The 22,025-nt window shown below is 36.3% G+C and overlaps 3 protein-coding genes and 1 long non-coding RNA gene across 5 annotated transcripts; all 4 read right to left on the reverse strand.

The window, feature by feature from the left end:
* Positions 419 to 6,563, reverse strand: LOC109947818. 2 transcript variants are annotated; one of them, XM_020558982.1, is made up of 6 exons: positions 6,344 to 6,563; positions 2,034 to 2,189; positions 1,636 to 1,764; positions 1,170 to 1,264; positions 983 to 1,080; positions 419 to 717 (listed from the first exon to the last, which is right to left on the reverse strand). In XM_020558982.1, the coding sequence occupies exons 1-6, from the start codon at positions 6,347 to 6,349 to the stop codon at positions 431 to 433; spliced, it is 771 nt and encodes a 256-aa protein (XP_020414571.1). In that variant the 5' UTR covers positions 6,350 to 6,563; the 3' UTR covers positions 419 to 430. The 2 variants fall into 2 exon arrangements, with proteins under 2 accessions (XP_020414571.1, XP_020414572.1); XM_020558983.1 differs by lacking the exon at positions 6,344 to 6,563 and adding an exon at positions 2,569 to 2,876 and having other exon boundaries at positions 2,034 to 2,446.
* LOC18781927 lies at positions 3,959 to 6,329 on the reverse strand. The gene is made up of 4 exons (XR_002270592.1): positions 5,924 to 6,329; positions 4,848 to 5,790; positions 4,544 to 4,581; positions 3,959 to 4,451 (listed from the first exon to the last, which is right to left on the reverse strand). It is a non-coding gene; the product is annotated as an uncharacterized LOC18781927 (long non-coding RNA).
* LOC18784239 (probable 2-oxoglutarate-dependent dioxygenase AOP1) lies at positions 14,153 to 15,751 on the reverse strand. The gene is made up of 3 exons (XM_007215661.2): positions 15,338 to 15,751; positions 14,802 to 15,123; positions 14,153 to 14,649 (listed from the first exon to the last, which is right to left on the reverse strand). The coding sequence occupies exons 1-3, from the start codon at positions 15,709 to 15,711 to the stop codon at positions 14,407 to 14,409; spliced, it is 939 nt and encodes a 312-aa protein (XP_007215723.1). The 5' UTR covers positions 15,712 to 15,751; the 3' UTR covers positions 14,153 to 14,406.
* LOC18782394 (2-oxoglutarate-dependent dioxygenase AOP2) lies at positions 16,963 to 18,476 on the reverse strand. The gene is made up of 3 exons (XM_007217500.2): positions 18,060 to 18,476; positions 17,625 to 17,949; positions 16,963 to 17,452 (listed from the first exon to the last, which is right to left on the reverse strand). Exons 1-3 carry the CDS (start codon positions 18,431 to 18,433, stop codon positions 17,210 to 17,212), a joined length of 942 nt encoding a protein of 313 aa, XP_007217562.1. The 5' UTR covers positions 18,434 to 18,476; the 3' UTR covers positions 16,963 to 17,209.

Below are 22,025 nucleotides of genomic sequence, written 5' to 3' on the forward strand. Positions count from 1 at the left end.
GCATTATTTGGGTGAGTTCACAGAAAATGATCTCTGATCTGTAAGATTACAAAGCATCTACTTGCATGTAGGGTTATTTTCTGTATTATAAAGTGGGGTTTTTATTTTTGATGCATAATAGTGGGGTTAACATGAAAGAGATTGTAAATGACACATGATCTCGATGTGAAAAGCGTAGTGCAAAATCTGGAAGACCCCCACATAACATTGATTGATTGAGACTTCAAACAACTCAGTATGCAAAGATATACATATGTTGTCTGAAAAATAAGGTAGTGAATGATAGGTAGGGCATGAAGAAACAGGTTATCGCCACCATTAACCTCTGGACCTCAATGAATATGACTGAACAAGAGTAGGCTATGTCCAACCGACCAAAACATGGACGCTCACAAGGACATTCTTACCAACAGTTCCAAGTTCGAAGTATTCAAGTCCAACAGGAGTGAAGTAAAAGTTGCAATGTACTTTTAACATCTCGATAAATGGATAGAAAAGTTGTCCACGATACAATTTGAGATTCAAAGGGGTCGTTGGAGCATTTCAAATTTTTACAACTTGAATTTACAGTACAAGAGGTGGAGGAGGGTAAAGTAGAAACTTGTTGAGCTTTGTCATCGCTTGGGCAGTACTTTGTATGCAGGTTATCAAGCTTCTCGGCATACTCAACCGGAGTTGCCTCATTGTCAAACACTTCATCCCATATCTTAACAAGATCTGTTTGCAAGGTTATTGGGTTAGTATAGGATATGAAACTAATGGAAAACATGAATCATAAACCCTATAAAAATGGGCAGGGATGACAAACAAATCAGAAAATGTGGAACGATTCAATCAAGACACAGTGCAAGCATTACCAGTCGCTGAGACTGATATACCACATTGATATAGGTATACTCTACTTAACAAAACATTTGAAATCCGGGAGTTCAACTGTAAGCTTTTGAAAATCTCAAGGAATTTAAAACAGAAGCATGCATACCAGCGTTGTCTGAGGACGAAAGAAACATGATGAGTGTGTCAAATCTTGGAACCCCGGTTAAGTTCTCCAAATAATTGACGGCCAAATCCATTTCTTCACTGCCAAAGAAATAAATCAAAGGTGGGGCCATAAGCATTTTATCAAGCTCAACAAGAAAACATACATATCAGACATAAACATTACTTACACGACAAAGGTTGCCGCACACTTGATAATGTCAAGAAGTATGGGAACAGTCAAAGCATTTTTGAATATCTGCGGCAATGCACTTGGAGATATAGCCTGTATAGAAATAACACAAAAAATAACATGAAACAAAGTAACAGCATAAATGGAAAGTCAGAATGAGTGATGATTTCCTAAACAAATACCAACTGGATTGTTCAAAAGGGACACAACAAATGGGGAACTTCTTGGATGGCCCCTAGCATGCAGAAGCTAGATAGGCAGACTGACAATGCAATTACGGGTATACTTCTGGCAACCATCCAAAGAGGACAATAGATGAGACTAATAGAATCTTTGCAGTGATCAACCGCACGGATGATCACCATGCAAAAAGAACACATTCATGGTCACCTACTTTGGGATGACAACGAACATATGAATCTTGCATTTTGGCAGACTATATTTTTTACAGTAAACCAAGAAACCTCAAATTGATATGCCGAATTTGGTGGTGTGATCTTTTCCGCAGCTACAGCCTTGACTCGGGAAGCAGCTCGAGAAGCAAGCTCTTGTACCGATGCCTCCACCTCTTGCTTCCTAGTTGTGTTATTTCTCTACAAAATTATCATAATATAGACTAGTTCAAGAGACTAAAAGACACAGATGCAAAAGAAATAAATAAAAGTTTAAAGCAAATAAGAAGATAACATGGTAGAAGTACACAACATATAAGTCTGATAAGAAGCTATAAAGACAAAAGCAATTAATAAGGTTCATAAACAAGTCTATCTTACTTATTCACCTGTTACTAAGAAGAAACGAAAACTCAATGACAACAACAAAAAATCAAGTAAAAGGAGCAACAAAACACTTTTCTTGACACCTTAGTGTGATCTTGAACTGCAGTCATTTCTGTTATTTGAGCACTGCTGGAGACAGGCTGGACGCTTTGTCCGTTCAATTTGGTATCCAACTTTCCCACTTTCTGCATTTCTTGTACAGAATTTTTCCGTGCTCCAGATGCTTTCTGAAGAATTGTCTCGGAATTAACAATTCAAACGAGTCAATTTAATATATATATATATATATATACGAAGTCCCTTCATCAGACAGGCCCGCTTCCTAAGCCTTTTGTAGCGCGTGTCCCAAGGTACGCTCGGTTCCGGTAGAGCCTGGAGCGACCTGAGTAAGAGGTCCCCCAGGTCTAATACAGAAAAGCACCCTTCTAAGGAAACAAGGTTTAAAGCCTTTCCAAAAGGAAGATAGCGGAAGGCCACGGCTTTTGTGAGTGTTGAACTGGTAGATGAGCAAGATATACACCATCAAACAAAACACAAGATATACACCATCAAACAAAACACAAGAAGTGAATGATAGACTCCGAAAAATCGAAACTCGGCTTTCAAAAGCAAGCAGACCTGCATAGCTCAGACCTCTTCACCTTCCGACCCCTTCCTCAAAGCATTTCTGCTCTTCTTCTTCTCCTTCACTTCCGGAACGGCAGACACCTCCTCAATCTCCTCCTGAATATGGTCCAATTATATGGCTCTGGAACTCGACCCTGTCTCCGCTATCAGAATTTTCTCCGTCCAAATCTGCAACAAGCCGGCGATGTGGGGCTAGGTGGGCGCTAGGCGGGGTCGGGTTGGGTCTTTTTTCGATGCCGAACCTGGGGGACGAAGCTGCCGAAACAGAAGAAAACCAATCGAAGATTGAGTTTGACAGAGGAGCGAAATGGCTGTGACTGCGAGTGCAAGCTTCATACGAATATTTTAAGAGAAATAGTATAGCCGTGCGGCTATACCCTTGAAATATACATTTTTGTCATATCGTTTTAGGTTTTAGGGCTAAAATACAACTTTAGCCCATTGGGCTAGAGTTATTTCTACAATTATTTTATTTATACGAGCGATATTAGGGAATGAAAATTTAAATTCTTTCTGATAACACCCATTCTAATGATTTCTAACTATTAGCCCATTGGGCAAGAATTTAAAAAAAAGATTTTATTTATAACAAATAATACGGGTTAAACCCATAAAAACAACCCAAAAAAAAGAGAAGGGATTTTGTAGTTTAAAATATATTGGGATTGCTTTTTTTTTTTCCCCGCAAAAAACATACTTCACTTTAAAGTTAAGCAGTTTAAGGTGTTTGGTAAAAATAAAATATTCCAATTATTTTAAAAGAAATGGTCTTTTGACAGCAGCTTTTAAAAGCAAACTGTGCTTTCATGATCTCTTCTTCTATGGACCTGACTTGTGCTTCACTGCATCGTCTTCCCAATATCAAGCTCAAATTTTTTTCAATTTCAGGTTTCAGACTTTCAGTCAATCGCAGTGTTCGAAAAATCAGCCTATAGGTGGGCCGCTAGGCGGCTAGGCGGGCGCTTGGACTCGAAGGACATAAGGCTCTGCCTCGGCAGACATTGAGAAAGCCCAATCCAATGGAATCAACGTAGCAGTCGAAACCCAAAAAATAAAAAATAAAAAATAAAAAATTGAAGCTTGAGTTGAGAGAGAGGCTCAAGACTGAGTCTTCGAAGCTTGGAAGCGCTTATAGAGAAGCGAAATGGCTGTGACTTGCGAGTGCAAGCTTCGTGTTCGTTTAGCTGTCCCCCAGTTTCTGATTTGCATTAACACGTCCTATCGAGTAATGGTTAAATTAACTTACTTCATGCTGGATTTGGTTTTCATCTTATTAAGGTAAAAATTGTTACCCCAGCCAACAATCACAGAGAGATTAGTAACTCCATGCCAAAAATTGTTAACCCTTGGCCTTGCTTTGTCTTCCATTACACGAGGAGATAGTGTGTATTCATAACAATTGGTCTGTTGAATTATTGATCAAGTATTAAATTTGCCGATTGGCAACTTCCCTTTTTATTTTTCTCTTTAATTTCCAAGTACAACGTCAACTTGTTTTTTCTATTTTTTAATTAATTTTTTTTTTTAATAGTACAAGCAATAGTCTAAAAGGGAGGGGGATTTCTCACACACACACACACAACTACGATGTCGTGGTTTGAACATAAGATCTCTGGTTTGCAAGTCATTACCCTTTTTCACTGAGCCCCGTTGACTTGTATAATAAACAGTAGATATACATATGATTTTCTGCATTTGTTTATAAATGCAAACTACCATTAAACACATGTACTAAAGCATAAAACTGCACATGTCTTTATGGGAAGATATTTTGATACCTAAGCTACTGTTGCCCCTTCACATACGTCGCAAATTGTAAACCCATGACCTTCACAATATGGACATTTTGCTCCATCTTCCACCCAATCCAAGAACTGCTGTCATTTAACAAAATAATTAAAACTTCATCCTGGATGGATAATGCTCGAAAATGAGAATATTAATATCTCTGTTTGAAACCTCTAACCTGTTCTTCAATGTTTGGCTCGCCTGTTCCATCCCATTCTGCAACAAAGAAATACAGATAAGCTACCAAGGGGACTGAGGATAGTTGAAACAAAATATGCAAAAGTACAAAAATAAAACTAATGCATATCATCATCAAAGCCATTGGTGTTCAACATTATATTTAAAAATCAGATCAAACAAAATAAATATACAAATACATAGTATGGGTGGATTTAGAGTACTTCTGCAAAAGTTTAGCGTAGCAAGGCAATGGTTTATAAACTTGAATATAGTGACTAAGACGAGAGACAGACAGGAGGTACCTGTGCACAATAAGCGACCCTCCCCTCGACAAGTAAGACACCTTGTTGTGGTATTCATTGTCTTGCTTTCACCTACTTTTTTTTGGTTCCTGCTAAGTCTAGACGAATCTTCCCAGCGGTTCTCTCCAAGGAGAAAAACACAATGCTCAGATACCTCTACTTTTGTTACACCTTCTTTCACAAGTGTTTGCTGGACCTCTGAAATTTCTGTTCCAGAAGTAACTGCAGCTCCATTTGGATCTTCCTAAACAACAGAACCCACGCAACCATTAGAAGAATTACGATGTTTCAGCCTATGTAGTGGTTCGCTATAGCTTATACGAACATGATCAGGTTGCTAGCTCAAGGCCAACCAGGAGAAGAAAATTAGTTTACCAATATAATCAGCTTCATTTATATTAGTATCCAAAATAAGTTACGGTGTGTTACCAGTTACCACAGCGCATTACGTCACTGTCATATCGTATTTATTTGCATGTTAAGTGATTGTCTCATGAACTGGAACCAAGAAACCTGATGTCTGAGTTACTGAAAATAGAGTCGGAGCTTCAGGTCCGTTTCTCAATTAAGTAACAGAGCTTCTTGGTTGGTACTTTGTACTGTTTGCTACAATTCTTTACAATCTGGTTGAAGAAAATGAAGGCTTAGTTCACTTCAAATTGAACCATCAAATGAGTTTTTGGCTCCTCTTGAGGAATGCAAGTAATGACTTACCAAACCATTATGTTCAGTTCCAAGTGAGGAATGAAATATTGGTACTGAAACTTAAAACATCAACGGCTTCCACTTAATAAAGGCTAATGGTATATCGTCAGAAGGCTATACCTTTTGAGTAGCAGTCAGAGTACTCCCTTTGTTATCCAGACCCTCAATTTGTACCACCCGTATATAATTGTTCAAGTTCTGCAGTCACTATGCCATCTTGAGGGGCGTCTAAGGAGGCCTGTCAAACAAGATATTACAAGTTGACTAACATATATATTTTGTGTTGTGAAATTTTTGTTCAACTTGCTGATTTTGAAATTTTACTCTTCATGCATTATACATAGTAACATCTAATGATAATTGAAACTTACTTGCCAAGTCTTGACAGCACGTTCGGTCCCGCTTGAGAAGCTGGAAAACTCCATGTCTTCCTCACCCGCGTAAAATCCTGGTTTTTGCAGTGCTTCCTGTCAAATAACAGGAACATTATATTAGAACAAGTCGAAATCACAAATATTACATCCAAAAACGAAGCGAACACTAGAAAAGGAAATAACCACACAAACCCAGTTACAGAAAAAGAAAAGAAACAAAAGTTAACAACTTTCTATACTAAAGAGAAAGTTAATACCCCTTGTAAGTTGTAAAAAACTGTATGCTGCTCAGCTTTCAATTTGCCAAATTTAAAAGTACCATTTTATAATTCAAAGACAACACTAAATCATAAACAAAACACAAGAAATGAATGATAGACTGAAAAATCAAAACTCGGCTTTCAAAAGCAAGCAGACCTGCATAGCTCGGACCTCTTCACCTTCCGACCCTTTCCTCAAAGCATTTCTGCTCTTCTTCTTCTCCTTCACTTCCGGAACGGCAGACACCTCCTCAATCACCTCCTGAATATGGTCCAATTCTATGGCTCTGGAACTCGACCCTGTCTCCGCTATCAGAATTTTCTCCGTCAAAATCTGCAACAAGCTGGCGACGTGGGGCTAGGCGGGCTCTAGGCGGCTAGGCAGGGTCTAGGGGGGCGCTAGGCCGCTAGGTGGGGGCTAGGCGGGAACTAGGCGGGCTCTAGCGGGGGCTAGGCGGCTAGGCGGATGCTAGCGGGCGCTAGCGGCTAGGCGGGGGCTAGGCGGCTGGGCGGGCCTCCTAGGCTGGTTGGGTCTTTTTTCGATGCAGAACCTGGAGGACGAAGCTACCGAAACAAAAGAAAACCAATCGAAGCTTGAGTTTGACGGAGGAGCGAAATGGCTGTGACTGCGAGTGCAAGCTTCGTGTTCATATTTGAAGCGTATAGCCGGGCGGCTATACTCTTTAAATATTCGAATATATTAATATTTAAAGAGTCTAGCCGTTCGGCTATACCTTTAAAATATTATAGCCGTGTGGCTATACCCTTGAAATATACATTTTTTTCATATCGTTTTAGGCTTTAGGGCTAAAATACCACTTTAGCCCATTGGGCAAGAGTTATTTTTACAATTATTTTATTTATACAAGCAATATTGGGGAATGAAAATTTAAATTCTTTCTGATACCAACCATTCTAATGAGTTCTAACTATTAGCCCATTGGGCAAGAATTAAAAAAAAAGAGGATTTTATTTATAACAAATACTACGGGTTAAACCCATAAATACAAATGAAAAAAAAAGAAAGAAAGGGATTTCTTAGTTTAACATCCACAACCACTTTCACATCCAACTCCACCTCCACTTTCACATCCAACTCCACCACTTGCACTACCACATTCACTACCTCAACAACCACCGCCACCGCCACCGCCACCGCCACCGCCACCACCACCACTAGCACCCCCACCACCACCACCACTACTACCACCATCACCTCCTCCTCCACTCTCCACCTCCACCTCCACCTCCACCACCACCACCACCACAACAACCACCTCGTCTAAAACCTCCACATCCACCACAACAACCACCTCGTCTAAAACCTCCACATCCACCACCATCTCCACAACCAACACCACCACATGAGAATATATTGGGAGACGCACATACAGGCATGCTTTGCATTCTCCTCTTCCAACTTTATCAATTTTCCTAAGCAAACTTGGTATCACTATCTTGGAATAATCACACATTTCATCATCAACCCACTCCCAAAAACGACATCCTTTGTTAGCTCTTCCTAAAAACGGCAAGGCAAGGGCTGTCACTATTCACGACCGCCCTTGCAATTTTGTTTCCATCCCTATGGGCTAGGGCTAGGGCAATTACTATTCACATGAGATATGAGGAGATGAATTTGTATAGAGTTTTTGGTGTGGGAAGTAAAAAATATGGCTAGGTATTTATAAAAAAAAATCTGAATTTTTTATTTTTTATTTAAATTTTTTGGTTACTGGCATCATTATGACGTTAGCATAGTGTCATTTTGCCCAAGCAGCAACTCAGGCTGAACTTGCCCGTAGGCTTACCCAGGTTGCTGGGGCCCCACTATTTGCTTGGGTTGGAACTCTTGCGCTGGAGCTGCTTTGGTTGCTTGGGCCCCCTCTTCCTAGGGCTCCCCCTCAGCGGTGGAAGTGCTCTTATGAGTACACGTAAACTACTTCTTCAAATTTCAACAATGCATCATAACATCAGTTTTTTTTTAGTTTTATACTTCTCTAAATGTATTAATCATCCTATAAGTTCAAGAGAGTGATTCCCATCATCATCCTCCATTGAAACTAGGGATGACAAAAATTCCCGCAGGGGCGGGTCCCTATTGGGTCCTCGACCTTAACGGGGGGAGATTTCAGAACCAAATGGGTATCGAGTATGGAGATCCCCAATGGGTATAAGGAGGGGATGGTATTGGCTTCCCCATCCCCGAACCCGACCCAAAAATATATATGTTTATATTTAAATGAATAAATATATAATTATAATATTTATGTTTAACCCTAAGTTAACCTCCCTCTCCTAATTCTCCCCAATCTTCTTTGGAATTTTATATTGAAGTAATTTTGAATAGTTGAGTTGAACTTTATAGTTAATTTGGATGTGTTGAATGATAAATATTTAATATGAAACTTAACGTTAAAATGTATGATAAATTTTTTTTATGCAAAAAAATAATTAGGGATTTGGGGAGGGTATGGGAGATAGTCCCCCGACGGGGATGGGGACGGGGATTCAGCGAAACCTATTAAATGGGGATGGGGGCGGGAATGGAGAGCGAGGACGAGGATGGTATTGTCATATCCGACCCCTACCCGACCCGTTGCCATCCCTAATTGAAACCCGACTTTTCGCTGCCACCTTCTATCATCTCTCCCATGGCTATAGCCACACTTGGCTAATTCACAAAACTAAAAATGGCTCATGGATGCATGGTTAGTCTCTTGGAGTGATGTGCATAAGAGAATCTTAGCCAATAAAAGCTTAGGAGGAAGGATAGCTAGTCTCTTGTAGGCCCAAGGGAAGAGTCAGCTAAGTGACGTGTTAAATTTAATGCACACTTATCTTGAAGAATTTAGAAAAATCTATAAAAAAAAAAAAAAGAGAGTAGAAATCTCAAGAAATGTCCACCAACTTTGACAAAGTTGGCAAGATCAAGCTTTAACGGCGTGGGACTTGGACAATGGCGGCAGCCTATACCTAGGTATAAATAAGTGTTGAGCACTCTTGTATAAGTGAAGAAACAAGAGAAGAGGCCAATAAGCCTAGTAAACATTTTCTAGTTGTACAAGGCCAATAAGCCTAGTCCTCTATAAAACCATGTACTTATCTATTGTTGAATAAATAAATTCACTCCATTGTTATTTTAAAAACCTAACAGTGGTATCCGAGCGCCACTCACACCTTCTAAAACCAACAGGACTCTATAAAAGGGGGGTAGCCATCATCTCCAGGGAATCCTTCTCTCAATCCAATTTCCATTCTCATTATTTTCAAAGCTCTCCAGCCTATTTCCATGTAAATGGCATACCTCACATATAATAAAACTACTATAAAATACAGTGGATGTAGCCTAGTTTATGGGTGAATCACTCAAACACTTGGGTTACATGAATAATTGTGATTATACTAGCTTAATTTGTTTATCAAATTTCACCCGTCAATAAATTATCTTTCCATTTTGAGCCATAGTTGCCCAAAATTTGGGTAATTTTGCTGGAGTTGCTCTGTAATAACACTTCAGAAAGAACTATATATCACCTTAACTTTATTTATTCAATAGAAGCAAATCAAGAAGAAACTAAGATGAACAACCTTTCACAGAACAACATCCACTAATTATTCACTAAAGGAATTAAAACATAACGACTAATGAAAGTAATTAAATAAGGCTAAGATATTATTCAATTACTAAAAAGAAAATTTTTTTTAAAAAATTATGACCTAATGATACTAAGTTTATATTTATTTTTTAAAAAAAATCTTGCCAGACGAAAGTTCAACGACAGAGATCTATCCTAGCAACACTTCACCGTTATAGACCTGTGCCGATGACATTTCGTCGAGAGAGGTATTTTTGTATTTTTTTAATTTATAATTATTTATAAATTTTTTAAAATATAAAATTAGTTTCTTTACTTTTCTTTTTTGTAAAAATTTATTTAGTTTAATATATGCAATTGATTAATATCTTTGCCATTTTTAATTACTTTAATTATTATTTTTTAGTGAATATTTAAATATTTTACCGATTTCATAAATTACTTAATAATTAGTGATTAATTATTTTAAATTATTTTGTGGACTTTTTTTTTTATATTTTTATATTATATAATAATTAAAACATAATATATTTAAAGAGTATAGCTGTGTCTATATTATTTAAATATTTGAATATATTTAATGAAATATGACAAAAGGAATCTAAAAAGATAAGCAACCTATTTCTATCACTGCTCATCATACACAAAGGCATAAATTTTTCCTCAACCCTAAGTGCACAAAGAAAAACAAAGCTAGAACATAAATTCGTACCATGTCTAATTGATCCATTATATCAAGGTTGGCTAATATTATAAAAGTACAGCCGCACGGCTATACTCTATAAATAGAATAATTAAAACGTATAGCTGCACGGCTAACCCTTTAAATAGCATATTTTAACAGTATAACCGAGCGGCGATACATTATAAATAGAATAATTTAATAGTATAGCCTCCCGGCTATACCCTTAAATAGCATATTTTCATAGTATAGCCGTTCGGCTATACTGTATAAATAGAAGAATTTAAGAGTATAGCCGTGCGGCTATACCTTTTAAATAGCTAATCTAGATTTCTATTTTTAATTACTTTAATTAGTAGTTATGTTTTAATTATTATTTACTCAGTGACTAATTAGTATTTAAATATTTTATTAAAGGCAAAAAATGAGAAAAAATGAAAAACCATTTTTTAAGTAATATAATTTATGAAGTTAATTAAAATAATTTAGCTTGCGCGTTTGTTTGGTTTTTGTAATTTTGTAATTTTTTATTTTTAAAATTTTTGAAACTTTGTTGTATTTTAATTCTTTCACATTACGATATTTATTTGCTTTAGTACCTTTCATTTCTTGTTCCTAAGTTTTAAACATTGAGGACAATGTTCATTTCTAAGTTTGGGAAGGGAGTTTAGCAAGTAAATTTAGTTTTTCTTAATTTTCTTGCCTTTTTTTTTTTGTTTGTTTTATTTGAGTCTTGCTTTTCTTTTTCCTTTAGAGTAGCTTTCCAAACACATATGATGAGACTGTGATGAATGTTTGCATGACTTGAATGAAAATGTGAGGAATTTTTTTTTTTATTCACTTAATGGCATCGTTCTAGCATGATATGTTTGAAACCTTCTATGCATTTGCCATTTGTTTCATAATTCTCCAATTGAAGGATTTGTATGATCCAAAGAATTGTATCAAGTATGAATTAGACTTGTATAACCATATATAATGTGAGCTTTTGAGCCTTGTGCTTCAATTCATGAGTGTTATACACATTCTCTTATTTTCTTGTCATCCAAGTTATTGTTTGATCTCATTATTCATTGATTTGGTTGAGCACTTAAAAGTGATTAATTCTTATGCAATTTCATTACATGACATTTGAGAAATGATGTTACCGCTTTGGATTGTTTGAGCCTTTCAAGCTAACCTTGTTCATGCTTAAGCATGATGTTTCATTGTTAACCACTTTGACCTTACATGTAAGCCTTTTCTTTCATTTAGCCAATTGCATTTTAAGACGCCCTTGGCTAAATTGGAGGCTTACGTTTCTATCCCCTCTCATCTCACTCTCCTACCTCATGTTTCTGGGTGCATTGCTTTTGTGCACTTGCACAAACACCAACGCACAAAATTGGATCCTTGTGTGTTGAAATGTGTTTCTATTGGTTATCACCCTCATCAGAAAGGTTATCGGTGTTTTCATTCGCCTACTCGACATTTTTATATGTTACATTTTCTGAGCACGAGATATATTTTGCACAATATCCCCTTCTCCTCTTCTAAGGGAGAGTAGTGTTGAAGAGTTGAAGTGGATGGAGATATTTTAGGATAACATTGAGGTTAATTGGGTAGCAATGTGTGATGTGGCAGATAGCATAGAATCATCATGTACAGCACCGACCAGTTTCACTCTTCCTGCAGCTGAACTAGTAGGCATTGCTCTTTCGGCAGCTGAACCAGATAGTGTCACCCTTTCGACAGCTGAACCAGTCAACATCGCCTCTTTTTCTACTACTTCTCTAGTACCTAGTTCCAATTCTCCTCAGGCTGATGATTCCTTGGTAAATATAGAACCTTTGATTAATACTAACAATGATTGTGAATATGTTGAGAATAGTGTGTATCAATTGCCACCAAAGAGCAATCATGGGAAAACGCTGATAGATATTCACCAGAAGGTGCAAGATGCAAGCTATGGTGGTTATCCCTACTAAGGTGCAAGATGCATTATCTGATTTAAAATGGACTAGTGCTATGACAGAAGAGATGCAAGCTATTGAGAATCAAACATAGGAGTTAGTGCCATTGCTATAAAGGAAGAAGCTGGTTGGTTGTAGATGGGTTTATACTATTATGTTTTAAACATAAAACTGATGGTTCTATTGACAGGTATAAAGCTAGACTTGTGGCCATAGGTTTTACTCAGACTTATGATATTGATTATCAAGAGACATTTGCACAAGTGGCTAAGATCAAAACTATTCGGATCTTATTATCATTAGCTGCAAATTTTGACTGGCCATTGCAGCAGTATGATGTGAAAAATGCCTTCTTACATGGAGATTTACTAGAAGAAGTCTACATGTCCTTGGCACCAGGTTACAGTGCTTCTGGTAATGCTAATGTTGTGTGTAAATTGAAGAAGGCGTTGCATGGATTGAAGCAGTCTTCGAGAGCTTGGTTTGGTAGATTTCGTCTTGCTATGAAATAATATGGCTATGAGCAGAGCATTGCTGATCATACTTTATTTCTTAAGAGACAAAGTGGTAAGTTAACAACTCTTATTATTTATGTAGATGATATGATTTTGACTAGTGATAATCTTGATGAAATTGGCAAACTAAAGGGCTATTTAGCTTCTGAGTTTGATAAGAAGGCTCTTGGTAGATTAAAATATTTTTTGGGCATTGAAGTGACTCGTTCTGCACAAGGAATTTTCTTATCACAGAGAAAATATTTTCTTGATTTGTTAAAGGAAACAGGTATGCTTGGATGTGAGCCCATTGGTACTCCTATTGAGCAAAATCATGGTTTGAAAGAATGTCCGGATCAAGTTCCAAATGATAAGGGATGATATCAAAGATTGGTTGGTCGTTTGATTTATTTGTCTCATATCAGACCTGATATTGCATATACAGTAAGTGTTGTAAATAGATTCATGCATAATCCAAGTGTACGACATATGGATGAGGTAGTACAAATGTTAAGGCATTTGAAGTCTGCACCAGGAAAGGGTATGATGTTTTCCAAGCGTGGGCATGTAGACGTTATGGGTTACACAGACTCAAATTGGGCAGCAAATGGGGATAGAATGAGATCTACATCTGGTTATTTTACGTTTGTAGGAGGTAATCTAGTTACGTAGAGGAGTAAAAAGCATAAGGTTGTATCTTTATCTAGTGCAGAAGCTGAGTGTCGAGCTATGGTGAAAGGTATTTGTGAATTGCTATGGTTGAAAAGGATTATGGGGGTGCTGGGTTTTCCTACTGAGAGTTCTATGACTTTGTATTGTGATAATTAGTAAGCAATCAAGATTGTAGAAAATCCAGTTCAACATGATAGAACGAAACATGTGGAAATTGATTAGAACTTTATTTATGAGAAACTAAAAGAGAAGATTATTGCAGTTCCGTATGTTAAGACTACTAAACAATTGGCTAATATGTTGACCAAGGCTGTATCAAATGAAGGCTTTGCTAATTCACTTGTCAAGCTGGGCATTTACTACATTTATGCACCATCGTGAGATTTTTTTTTTTGGGGGGGGGCAGGCCTGGTGTGGTGGTTGGTTGTTGTGGGGAGGGGAGAGGAGGAGGGTGTTGCCGTGAATCATTGACCGGAATTGTATTTTTTTTATTTTTCCGTTTCAAGATAGGCTTGTATTTGTATCACTATAAATACCTCCCTATGAAAAAAAATAAAAAATACTGAATTATTCATAACCGTAATTCTATTTGAGTTATAATAACACACTATATGTCACCTTGACTTTATTTATTCAATAGAAGCAAATCAAGAAAGAAACTAAGATTCACAACCTTCACAGAACAACATTACATGCACTAGAGACGTAGCAAGAGACCCACACATACTTTGATATACATAAGGATTGTGCTAGGTAGCATTCCAAATGGAGTTATTATGCAATAGTAAGATAACAGTGGTCCTTCATGATCAAAAGAGATCTCAAACACCACAGTAGGCTTTGATAGGACACTCTGATTTCTTTGCCTCTGGTGTTTGATCGAAGCGAAGGAAACTGAAATGATCAAATGGCTTATACAGCAAGGGATGTTGATCATCCGTTAGCTCTTCAGGTACTTGTAGAATCCCGCTGTTGAAAGAGAATAGTCCCACGGAATATCTGGTTTTGTTCTCTTTCATGATGACTTGGTGGTCACAAGAGCGTACTCTGTCATTGCTCCATGCCTAACAAGTGAAAATAAAGAAAGAAAATTCAGGCATATATATAATTGGGGTTTACCAAGAAAAAACAAAATTAATAAAACGAAAATAATAAAATAAAAAAAAGAGCTCTATCCATCACCCTTTTACTGCTTGACATTTAGAAAATGACCTACCATGAATGCATCGCCTGCCATGACTAGAAAAGATGAAGGTGAAGGCTCTGCCTCGATCCACTGACCATCCTTTGATCTAACCTGCAAACCATGCACCTGACTTTGATGAAGTATGGATGTGAAGGTCTTGTCTTTGTGAGGACGCAGCCCCACATTGGTTTCATTCTCCTTCTGTTCTCTATATTTAAAGCATCTAAGAAGGTAAGTGGTTGATGCCATGTGAGAATCATAAAGCCTCTCCACACCATAAATATCAAACACCATTCTTGTCACCATTTGATCCAACTCTGCCACCAGCTTTGAGAAGGATTGAGCACTTTCACTAATTCAAAGAACAAAGAGTTATACAATGTTAAGCATAATATATATAAATGTGTGGAAATATTTTCTTGCTAGCCAGACTGTCGAACAACGTATAACATGTTTATGTTGCAAGACTGTGAATATTGACCATTGATCATGTTAATTGTTATACGAAATTCAAAAAATTCAGTGTAATAGTAAAAAAGTTGAGTGAGTAACCAATCAAACTATACCAAAAATGGTCATTTCCAGCAGGCCACATAATTTTTGTGAAGCCTTTTGCTCCTTCAACAGTTGTTGGATTATCGACTCCCAAGGATTCATAGAGAGGAAGGAATGAATATTGGCCAAAGTAGCTGTGGTAAGGCCTCTCACTGGTTTGCTGCCTTTTAGTTTCTATGGGAAGATCAAATAGATCTTCAACCACAGAAAAGATGGAGTTGTGGAGCTGCAAAGGAACTTTATGGAAAACAGCTTCAAAGCAGCCATACTCTTCTAGTGCATACTTGACGTGCTTGCTTGCCAAGACCCATGCCTCTGTTCCAGGCTTCAAGTTTTCATTTGATAAATCTATAACAGGAAGCTTAGGCTGAGTTTCTGAACCCATTATATGTCAGCAATCTTTTCTGAACTAGGTAGATAGTTTGGGGAATTAATGCACTGATATTGTTGAGACTTATAGAGGTTCGATTGATGCAGTGATGTCGTAATGAGATAATCAGAACTTATTTAGAAATATTAATTTAACCATAAAATCATAAAATATATGTCTTGGTGCTATCTTTTGATAGATAAATTTGGTGCCAATCGCATCGTTTTCTATTTGGATAGTCACTTGGTGCTATTTGTGCCAATACTAGTCAGTATATGTAACCCAATTTGTTTATGCAAGGGCTTGTAGTCCAAGTGGTTTCACTCAAATTGATCAGAGAACCTACAGTGATTTGAACATGGTCTCGGATGTGTAGTTAATTCTCTTTAACCAAATCGAGCTGCAAACCCCTTATGCCCCGAGTGGTTTCACCTAAATCAAAGAACCTAAAGTGATCTGAACATAGGACCTCATAGTGAACACTCTCTAACAAACTGAATTGCAAACCCTTTTAGTACTTGATTGAGACTTTAAATTTCTAGACCTGATCAATTATTCTGGGTTGCTATTTGTATTAATTTAATTTTGATACTGTCCCAGTTATATTTGTACATTAAAAATTAACGGGAATAAAATAGTCACAAACAGCACGGGTGACGTTAATATATTGCATTTGGGGTCAACATGCAGAAAGCAACCAATAGAGGAGACAAATTCGATATATTACATATATTATCGTCACCTGGGACTAGTTTTCAGTAAGGTTGAATTTTGAGGTTGAAGATCTTGTTTCAATAAACAGTATGAGGTTGTATATGTGATAAAGTCCAACCTTAATAACTTTCCACCAAATCTCAATAATTATGGATCAACCACATGATCTCTACAAGAAATAGAAAATTATATAATTTTGAAGGATAACGTTTTATTATTGTAATTAGATTGGCATGTTACACATTCTCTATTAGGACCACTGATTATGAAATTGCCAATCAAACTAGTAGTTTTGTAGGTGTGAGTACGGTACGATTTGGTTTAGTTCAGGTCTCAAATCGAAGAATGAACCAATGAAATATCACTGTATTCTGATTGATTTGAATTTTGGTCTCAAATTAGTAGCATAATTGTGATTTGGTTCGGTTCAAACCAAGATTACATTTGTTTCAATGTAAAAATCAAACCAAAATGCTTAGATTTGTTTGGTTTCCGTAGGTATTTGGATGTATAAAATCGATTGAAAGTATATCTTTGATAAGACAATAAGACTGTTAAGTACTTTAGATTTGTAAATCGACAACTAATTAACATACAACATAAGAAAGATTGCTCTTAGGAGATACAATCTATTTATAATTTTTATTTTCACACGATAAGTAAACCACAAGGTAACATAGCAGAAACAAAGCAATACGGAAATGACTGTAGTACAATTAAACAACCCACAAACCAAGCCTTGAAATTAACACACAGCATACACATGCCCAGCAAACATTCTTATTAGCTAAGGTTCATTTCAAACACCACAGTAGGCTTTTATAGCACTGTTTGAGTTAAAACGATCATCATTGCGAAAGAAACGTAGCAGACCAGGATGATCGAACGACTTGTAGCGTAAGGGGTGTTCTTCATCGGCAAGCTCTTCGGGCACATGTATCTCTCCGTCACTAAATGAAAATTGTGCCAGGGAGTATCTTGTTTCATTCCCACTCATAATAACTCGATGGTTGGGAGATAATATTCTGTCATTGCTCCATGCCTAAACAAGCAAACCATTTCATTAAAAACAATAAGATGGTATTGATTATGCAATATCTTATCAAATAGACTGCACATCTGAACAAGAACATTGTTCAATGGTTCATATTTACAGTCTGACATTATAACACACCAGGAAAAGAGAAACCAAAATTAATCGATCGAGGACCTACCATTAGTGCATCACCGGCCATGACTATGAAGGATGAAGGTGGAAACTCAACCCTAATCCATTCATGGCTTCTTGTTTCAACCTCCAGAGCATTTACATGGTTATTCTGATAAAGTATGGTTGTGAAGCTCTTGTCAGTATGTGCCACGAAGCCAAGGCTAGGCTCATTTTCTTGGGGTGATCTATTTTTCAAGAGTCGAAGAAGATAGGAGATAGACCCAACATAAGATTCATAGTACTTCTCCACCCCATAGCTCTCAAATATCATTCTAGTCACCATTTGGTCCAACTCCTCTGCCACTTTTGCAAACGAATATGCACTTTCACTTAATTACCACCAAAAAAAAAAAACAAGAAAAAGAGTGAAGACAATTGCAAACAATTAGTATTGTGTATAGGGACACTGAAAAATTACAAGGAAGGTTAAAAATATTACCAGAACTTATCATTTCCACCAGGCCACATGAGCTTTGTGAACTTTTGAGTCTCTTCCAAATTTGTTGCATTGTCAATGCCCAAGCTTTCATGGAGAGGAAGCTTGGGAATTTGTCCAACATACCCATTTAAAGGCTTTTCATATTTGTTTGTCATTTTGGTCCGAGTAGGGAGATCAAATAATTCTTGTAGAGCACCCAAAAACGCATTTCGAAATTCCGGAGAGATTTTGTCATACAATGCTACGAAACAGCCAAATTCTTCAAGTGCTTGTCGAACATCTTTGCATACCGATAGCCATGGGTTGGTGCCAGGCTTAAGAGCTTCCTTAGAGAAATCTAAGACAGGGAGCTTTGGCTGGCCTTCAGAACCCATGTTTTTGCTTAGTGTACTTCACTTTCCAGTTTTGAGAGATTAATATTAATCATCGAGTTGGTTAATGTTCCTATTTCCAGATCACAATAATTTATTGGTGCAAATGTGCCAACAAGACAAAAAATCAGGTGATGTAGGGAAGATAGAAACAAGCTGATCGGTAGAAGGTTTGACGGTTTCAGAATTTCATTTTAGATTTGGTATTTTTTGGACATTGAAACCTTAATTATAGTATTATTATGATTATGATTGCAATGATCCCTTCTGCTCCATCCTGTTCAATAAAATGCTATCAGTTTAAAATTTTCAGAAGTTGACATGGAATATAGTAGTGGTTTCAGATTTATACTTTCTTGTGTGCTGTCCATTGTAGCATTTGCAACGGGAATGGATAGGGATATTATGCGAAGTCATATATACCCGATGTATTAGCAGAAAGTCCAGTTAAAAGATGAAATGTGAGTTTTTTAGTTGCATTGGAACGATCAAACCCTTGACGTACTTAGACCTAATTAATCACATTTTCTCACCCTCCCACGCCACTTGGGCTAACCCCAAGAGCTTGAAGATGACATGTGTATAAGAAATAAAACTAGTCATCCAGCGTATAGAACACGCAGGGCTCTGAGTGTGTAGAAACATATGACATAACAGTGACGGTTCCAGGATTCGAAAGCCAGCTGAACAAAACTTACATAATAAACTCAACGGTATGAGTTCAAAATGTCTTCCTGAACAGGGACCTATGGGAAAAAGTTTAAATGAGTCCTCCACCTGGTTATGTAAGGGGGAGGAGAGCACGGTTTGCAGACTTTGAAAGCTATCTATGGGCTCAAGCAGTCTCCCAGGGCCTGGCCAGAAATTGAGGCCCGAGTAGAACTTCTTTGTTCATAATAATATGGAAAAAAGATCCTGGAAAAAAGAAAAAAACAAGTGTACAAGTGAATTTCATTAATAAACATGAAAAGATACACCTAGTCAAGGAGGATGTAATGAGCCTTACCCTCAAATGCATCTATATCCATAAATAAAAGTTCCACAAATACAAAAACTGAAACTAAAACTAAAAGTAAATATGCAATGCAAAATAAAACAAAACTATTTTAAATCTAAAATGTGATACTTAGAACTCTTAAATTCCTTAATTATTGATGCATTATCGATATTATTAGCAAACTCTCTTTCATCCCTAATTAAACCCTAGAATACTCAATTTTAAATTATAATTATAATTAAAGATATATATATATAAAACAGAGGGAGAAAGAACTTGTTGATATCGTGTAGCTAAGAGAGAGAGAAACAAGTTGATGTGGCATAACTAAAAGAGGAGGAGAGAGAAGATATGGAACCACTTGGATGGGCATCATGTGTGTAGGGTTTGCTTTTAATTTTTTAAATTTTAGGATAAGCTTATAACATTATCATATGTAGGTATTTTAAAAGTAAAAAAAAAAAATTGAGTTGGGTGGGCACCCAACCTGCCTTGTGCACAGAATCGCCCCTGTGACATAAGCTTGATCTTGGTGTGTCATGTATGCAGTCCCTTGTAAGTACTGAATGAACGTTACAGCTGATCATAAAGACACTATTGTTGTTTCAAGTTAATATGGAGAGCATTTTGTTAATTAACCATAGAAAGATATGTGTTATGAAATTGTTTTCTCATAAACAAAAATCTTAAGAAAAACGATATTTACATATGTGCCAATTCCCATAAGCCATACTAATCCTGATTTAAAGACAAATCCGAATGAAATGCAATCCCGTGGTTTAAGTACTAAAATTATAATCATCAATTGAGTGGTCACATGGTTTTGGATTCAAGTTATTTTTTATAAGGATGATCTTTGAAGGAATACCTAAAAAATAAACAATTCGGATTATGAAAATACAATGTGAATAGGTATACATTTTTTTTAAAGTGTAGTCATGGATGATATCATCTATAATCAACATGTATATCTTTTCCATTTTGTAATTTATTTTTTTTGGGTTAATCTTTTCCCTTTGTCTTTCAGTTCTGCAATTGACATGTAATTCCATGATGACGAGATCAAAGCATTATTCTTGTCATCTATATGCAGATGTCTCTCTTCATCAGACACACAATTTAATAATTGTTTTTGTTTTGTTTTTCATGCTGCGTTATTTATATGAAATTAATGTCGAAAGAATATTTGTTCAAACATATCATAATTCTGTTCTCGTATGTCATATCCTGGAGTTAGCTAGATATGAGTCAATTCGTATTGGCCATGGACAAGGATATCGACACCCATAAAAAAAGGTGCGATCGATTACATATGTTCTGTCGATATGTGACCAATAATGCTTTCATAGATTATCATCCTGAATTTTGAATTTGCAAGATAATTATCGTAGAGATTAATTTAGTATAATTATTTTTTTATAAAGATAATCAAGGTACTATATTAATTTAGGACCACTTTTTGAAAAAAGAAAAATTACAGGACCACCTTTTTGTATTTTATATATTTATAATCTTTTTGGATGGCATAGGACCACCAATTAATTATCAAGTAAACCTTTCGGCATTACGAGCCGAGGATATATTTATTATCTAAAGAATATATTTAGTTGGTAAATCACATCTCTTCTGAAGAGCTTTCAAGTTAAATTATTTTATGAATAATAATGCAGTGTATGATTGTTTGTGATTTTCTTTCTATTCCAAATAAAAAGTTTGATAGGTGGAGAGACTAGTGTTGAATATTCTTTTCGTATAAACATTACTTATATGTGACCGTGTTTTAGTAGCATACAATAATTTCTGCACTTGATATTCAAAATCCTTTCCGCTAGATGATCGGGATCAAGAGAAATATGAAGCCCTAAGATCTTTTAAGTTTAGGGCTTCAACATACTCGCCATATTTTTTTTGTTTTTGGAGCTTTAATCTGTCACATTCATCAAAGTATCCCATACTACATTATTGTCGTATTAAACAATAATATATAAGCACTAATTGACTAACAGAAGTTTTAATAATAATATGAAATTAAATATGAATTTTTATGTACAATAAACACGTCTCATTTTGTAATGCTACAATGTCAACTTCAACCTATTAAATTTGCAAGTTGAATACATCACATCAAATGAAAACACTATATGGATTTCAGGCATCCTGTAGAAAAAGACCTTGTATGAGCAATTGTGGTCCTAAACGCTAGGACCACTCTTACTTAGTTTAAGCAACATCGAAGCCTTTTCGTATTTTGTACTGCATGCATGTCAAGATTTGGTTTTGGATGAACATGTAAGAGTAGGTGAAACATTATTAGATTTTATTTCATTTGTGATTTTGTGATTTTGTTCACTATCTATATATTGTTGTCAATTGTGATGATCATAAGTCAACCGAGTCTAGCCTAATGAAAAAAAGGTCTTGACTTGCAAAGCAGATGTTTCAAGTTCGAACCTCTGTGGCATCTTAGTTTTGTGTGTGTGAGAAATTCCCTCCTCTATAATATATATACATATGTATCATAAGTGAGAATAATTGTGATGGTCATCTGATCACGCTTTAAGTAGAAATTAATTTTGTTTGAGTAATGAATTATACATG

Source organism: Prunus persica, chromosome G3 (assembly GCF_000346465.2).
Source record: "Prunus persica cultivar Lovell chromosome G3, Prunus_persica_NCBIv2, whole genome shotgun sequence".
In the NCBI taxonomy this organism is placed as follows: domain Eukaryota; kingdom Viridiplantae; phylum Streptophyta; class Magnoliopsida; order Rosales; family Rosaceae; genus Prunus; species Prunus persica.